A 6,520-nucleotide genomic window follows, 5' to 3' on the forward strand; every position below is an offset into this window, starting at 1 on the left:
GAGAGAGAGAGAGAAAACCTACTGAGATAACAAGACAACCTACTGAGATAAATTTTGAAGATGATTTAGCGTACTTTTTTCTAGAATTTCTAAATTCCAACTTTTCATCAATCTACAATTTCCTTTTTTCAAAAAAAAACTAACCCATTGTATACCAAGTGTTAGAGAAAATGTTCCAATCGATAACTGTAACGGATGTTTGTCAACTATTTTAAATTATTTGCTAATCATAATATCATTTGCAATATTTTTCATAAACATTTAGGGATGAAAAAACGGAAACAACCAAAAGTTTTTAGTTGGAACAGCCACGAAAAGATTACGAAATAACTCGAATTTAAAATTTGAAGATGATTCATCGTATTTCTTTTCGAAACTTCTAGACTTCGACTCCTTATAAATCGGTAATTTTTTTTTTAGGCTGATTTACGCAAAATTCCAACAATTCTAATTGATCAAGCAATCTGTTTGAAACGTTTCAACGAATTAATGTTCGAATATCATAAGCAAATGGAAGAAGTGTTGAAAAAATTTGGGGCCGAAAAAGTTTAAATTATTTTCAGATCCGACTACTTCTACTTTGATACGACTTTTCCCGCCTTTTTCCCCTTCTACTTTTTCCGCCATTTGTGTTTTTTCGTTTCCATGGGTTGTAATTGAAAAAGGAAAAGATTAAAAAGCAAATAATTATGGATTGTGTAAAATAGTTTAATGGACAACAGTAACGTGAAGATTTTTCCTGTCACAATATTTCGATGTCACATATAAAATTCCCCAAAAAAAAGAAAATTAAACTTACGATTCAATTACTTAAAAATTAAATGTTAGCGACAGATTTACAACATACCCGACAACATTTAATCGTATTTTTATTTCACCATAATTTTAAATGAATTGAAACCTGAACTGATAACAAAGGAGAGGAGTGAATAAGATGAGTGATAAGAATAAGTTTATGAATCATTTATAATGAATACAACATTTCATTTCAACCCAAAATCGTTTTTAAAATACAAAAATAAATCGGTAATTTGTATTTGTCGCCGATTTCCCTTAACTATGACAAAAAACTGAGGGTTCCTTCCGCCTCTTCAATTCATAGTACCTCAAACTTGGGTAATTAAACTTTCATTAAGATAAATTTATTTACGTCAATGATGAACTTAGTAATTACGATATCAATCCAACAAATCGATAACGAAACTACTATGAACAAATGAGACCAAATTACACCCAATATCCTATATCCAACCAACCTTGACGAAACACATTTGTGAAATGACTCGATGCTCAGGACTCTGCGCTTGCTTTTTGTGGGAGGGCCTTATACCGTTTCATGATTACAAGAATTAGCATTCCTTATGGAGCGCCCATTGGCACAGAATTCTTTGTTAGCTCAGATATAAGACGATATAAGCATATGAAATAAAGATGTCTAAATTTCAACAAAGGAGGGATTATTGTTGTCTTGTTTCTACCGGCCATATCGGGGACAGTAGCGATATCGGGGACAGTATTGCTTAATTGAATTACATAATGAATGATAATTGTTGAAAATGTAACAAAAATGCCTTTGAAATTTATTTACAATAAGAAAAATGATTTTGAGTGATTTTCTTTTGGACAAAAACGGACAATAAATTAATAAGATTGAGTCAATCCAGCATTTGATCTGATCCAGCATCATTTGATGAATCATTTCAAACAGAATAATCAACTTTTATAGTTCTGGTGATATACAATTAGAATAGGGGGAAAAAAAAGAACAAAACATCAAAGAACATATCATTACTGATGACAAAATATTACAAATGCATCATTTCTTTAGAATTTAATTCATACTTAACGATAAAAATCATTTTTTTCTTTTAAAGCAAACAAAACAAATTTGATTTGCACTTTAAAAAAGTTAAAAAAGTGGAAATTAAATTTGTAAAAACTTCTGTATATGCTATTCTTTGTCATATTTCTATTTTAATATCTCAAGAAATTAATCTCATCATCATTTAACATATGTTGCTGTCAATACATTTCCTTCAATCAGTTGACTAAATTTCAAATTTGGGTAATTAAACTTTTATTATGACAACAACGAATTCAACAATCATGACTTCAATATGACAATTTAATGACAATAGTAATATGAAAGGGGAACCCAGTAATGCTCAATATCGTTTATCCAACCGAAACTCATTGAAAAACATTTTTAGAAATGCTTTTGATTTCCTCGAATAGGGAAAATCCTCTGGTACATTTCTGAGATTACATGAATTAGCAGCATCTTTGTTAGCGCATGCGGAATTAGAGATCTTTGTTAGAGACGACATAATGGAGATAAAATTTCCGCTTGCATTTATTTTACAATGCGCAATAAATCAACACATGGAATATAAGATACACAATGAAATGATATCAAATTTACAACAAAATAATTAATGATTCATTGTTTTCCTATTTCGCCATTTCAGTGACACATGTGCATCTATCATTTTGGTTAAAATTTTTGATAAAAATTTTCAAAAGAAAAAATTGTATTTAAAAAAGTTTGACGATGAATTCTGTTAGGAATAAAAAAAAAGAAATAACCATAACCAAATCATTATGATTAAATTAAAAAAAAAAATTTTTCAATCATTAAACTATCTGAATTCATTATCCCTTATGGTAATCTTTTCCGAAGATATTGTGGACAATTGGATGGCAATTTCCAATAATTCTGAAAATATTGCGGTGGTGGTGCATCTGCTTCCAAATATGGTACCATAAAAGCCCAAATTGATTGCTTTAAGGGAATTTGATCAAAATCACCTTGATGATAAGAGTGCTGTAATCAAGTAATGATCACATTAGTTAAGATTTTAAAAAGCATTAGAAAATCACTATGTTATATCTTCAATGATTGAAATTTATCGGATAAAGTGAATAATTGACAAATAGGAAATTCATAAATGTAAAAAGCAAGTAAGCATTACTGATAATGAATGATAAGTCCAGAAGATACGTGTCGTAAGGCAATAGGCCAATACTACATCAATTGTATAATGCTTCCTGGCTAATAATATGAAAGGTATCGCTATAAAAGCGGCATAATAACATAGTTCAGCTAAACAATAAAGTTTCTTCGGACAATATTGTTTTAAAGCTAATGCTGCCATAAACAATGATATGGTATGTCCCGATATGATCAAATCACCACAAAGCTCTCTGTAAAAGTAACCATAATTTTGAAACTATTCATGAATCAAAGATATGTCTAATTAACATCTGATAATTCAAACGTAATAATAGAACATAAATGATAGCACATATTTGGAACAGATAATTTCGAATGATTGCTATTTTTTAATTAACAAAATTCAAATGATAAATATTGTCAAAATATTCAAATATTCGATGGAAGTAATCGTTAATTTTTAAATAAAATATCATTTCACTTCTTATCAGAAAAAAGTTATTAAAACAAACAAAAATGGAAAAAGGATTTTCATGAAAGGGAAAAAAAAAGAATTCATATTTAACTAACCGTGGACGAAGCTGTTCAATTCCAGCTGACCAAAATATTCTTAACATTCGACTGATTATTACATTCAAACTACCATTACTTTTTGGTGCACAATATGTTTTTTCACTTGGTACCGGTACCTACAATAGAATACAATTTCAATTTCAGTTTTAATATTATCAATAACAATTAGCATTCGTACGAAAGGAAAATAAGGGAAAACTTTTCGTGTCAATTTTCAAATGTTTGATAAGCTCTCGGGAACAATCCATAACAAAACTTTGGAATGATACCGAAATCAAATATCCGGTAAAGGTGACAAAAACTTTTGTCTTGTTATATCCCCATATCATTATATTTAATTTAAATTTTCTTATTCCTTATCGTTTCTAAAATACTAAGCTGACTATCAGGTTACAGTATAAGAATACTCATACTCCTTAAATTCATGAAACTAAAGCAATGAATGTGTTCCGGAATAGTTCTGATAATGATAATGGCAATACCAATAAAATGGTGCTGTTTAAATGATAACGATTTTCTTATATTCGTATGATATCATGTTGATAATGACATGGATAAAAGAGTTTAAAAAAGAAAAAAAAAAGATATGTCATTTTGAAAGTATTTATATGACAAAAACGGAAAGGTGAAAAAAAGTGGAAAAAAAAATTTTTAATGATAACATTAACTAAATTAGAGTAAATTTTTTTTTTGTATTTTCTATTTTGCGCTAACAGCTGATAAGAATGATTTCAATAGTTTTCAATTCAATAGATTTCAATATTTCATCCGTTTATAAATTCTTCCCTCCAAGTTTTGATGGCAATCTCCGAAAAAATCAATAGTCCTCATTTTTTAATTTTATTTTATTTTTGTATTTCTTTTTCTTTTTTTTTGAATATTACAAATATTTTCGAATATTTATCCAAACGTTTAATCATTTCTAATTTGCACTTACAGTACAATCAATAAAAGCGATTAAAATGTTAAAATTCGAAAAAGGAAAAAATTTGATCAATAGGAATGATCAAAATTTTTCAATTTCATAAACGAAAAAGCAAATTGAAAATGGAAAAGTAAAATTTACCTGAAGTAAAACAATGCAAAAAGCACGAAAAGTGTAACATAAAGCTGCGCAAAAAAAAACCCTTCGAATTACGAACCATCGATATTGGTGACAAAACATCACGACAAACAATATCACCAGCAGAGTGATCATTATTAGTTCTGTTACTATTAGTGAATTTGTTATCTGTAAAAAAAAAAAATAAATAATAAAAATAAAATAAGAAATTTTTTATTTTTATTATAATGGTAAAAATATTAGTTAATCAAAACAATAATTCAAAAAGTAAAAAATTAAAAGAAAAGGAAGGGAAATTTTCAAAAATGGCACATTTAAATTTCAATTTCATTTAATAATGAAGATTTGATGAGAAAAGAATTAGAACGACATTTTAATTGAAATATCATCATTGTACTTTAATCCTAGTAAAATTTAACGAACTTCTTACTTCTGGAAACAAACTAAACCATAAATCCGGAAGCGGACGTGCGTCATCACGTGGTATTCGATCATGTACCCATGCTAATACTAATTCATTTGCAAACCATGCTAAGACCTAAAAATTACAACAATTACCTGCAACAAAATAAATCCTAATCCATAAAATGAATAAAATTTAAAAAAGAAAAAAAAGAAAAAACTAATTTTGATAACCTTTGTTATGCCTGTTTTAGTAAAGTTTTAATAATGAAATATTTCAATCCTTAAATACATTTGGATAGCAATATGTGAAGGATTTAAAAGTATTGGACTAATTTCTTAACTTAGCCTTTTTAACACTCAGATCAAAATCAGCAGTGCTATTACCATTTTGAAAAGTGATAATAAAGAGAAAATTGAAGTTGTGATATGACATATGCTGTCCTTCATCAAATTCATTTATTTAACTTCAATAAATTTAAAATTTAATTAAAACTCGTCGGATAAATTTCTTTGTGAAATACCTAGCTGTGTTACAAATAGTTTTTCAGCTAACCTTTTCAGTTGAAATTTAAAAAAATATAAAAAGGTCGTCAAACATAAATAATCTATTACGTGAGTATACATTCAAATTTTCGTAACGATTAAAATTTTGCGTATTTTTCAACGGAAAAAAAGAACATGATAAAATGATAAGTGGAATTTTGGTAAGAAACTTACCAAGAAAATAGTTGCAAGAAATGTTGGTCCATTTCTTGGTATAAATATCTTATGAGTTTGCATATCATTTGGTATTATCGTTATTCTGCGCATTTAATTGCTATCACTTCAAAGGGAATATTCTACAAACCATAAAAAGGAAAAATGCAAAATTTCTTTTTTTTTTCAAAGTTTCTTCTTTTCTTTCTTTTCCAAAATTTCATTTTATTTTCCCAAATATATTAATTGACTAAATAATACTAACAAGTAATCAGTATTAGATATTCTTTCTTCTTTCTTAAAAAGCTATCAAATCTGCTCGTTACAGTAATCAATGTAAATTTTGATATTTGTCGAAATTTCCTGAAAAAAAAAAAGGGAAAGAAGAACGGTAAACATGCAAGGATTTGACATATAATTTTACAAAACAAAAATTTCGCGTTTTAAAATTTAAAATTAAAAAGTTGAAAATGATTAAGAATTTTCCAACTATGGCATAATACAAACTGTAAATTTCAATTTGATATCTTTTGTGATCGTCCTATTTGAAATTACAAAAAAAAAAGAAAAAGAAAAAAAAATTCCCGATTATATCGACAAACATGCATTTTTTCAATGAAAGATGAATCACAGATGAAAAATGAAACTTGTTATATAGCATTTAGATAACTGATATCCACCCAATGTCAGTACTTGGAAATAGATAAAATGTGACAGCAATTAAATGATAACACAGCGATTTTATTAATGAATCAATAAAAAAAAAAAAAAAAAAAAAAACGAAGTAATTTGAAACAGCTTTCCTTTTATCAACGAACGATTGCAATATT

General features: G+C 27.5%; 1 protein-coding gene across 1 annotated transcript; it reads right to left on the reverse strand.

Moving 5' to 3' along the window:
- Positions 1-2,659: 2,659 nt before the first annotated feature.
- Positions 2,660-4,757, reverse strand: LOAG_11561 (hypothetical protein; the record flags this gene model as incomplete). Its single annotated transcript, XM_020448375.1, has 4 exons — positions 2,660-2,824; positions 2,973-3,204; positions 3,524-3,642; positions 4,593-4,757. Coding segments are annotated over 4 exons (681 nt in total), but the record flags the coding sequence as incomplete, so codon positions are not given.
- Positions 4,758-6,520: the final 1,763 nt, after the last annotated feature.

The sequence above is a fragment of the Loa loa genome (genome assembly GCF_000183805.2).
Source record: "Loa loa unplaced genomic scaffold supercont3.317, whole genome shotgun sequence".
Classification (NCBI taxonomy): domain Eukaryota; kingdom Metazoa; phylum Nematoda; class Chromadorea; order Rhabditida; family Onchocercidae; genus Loa; species Loa loa.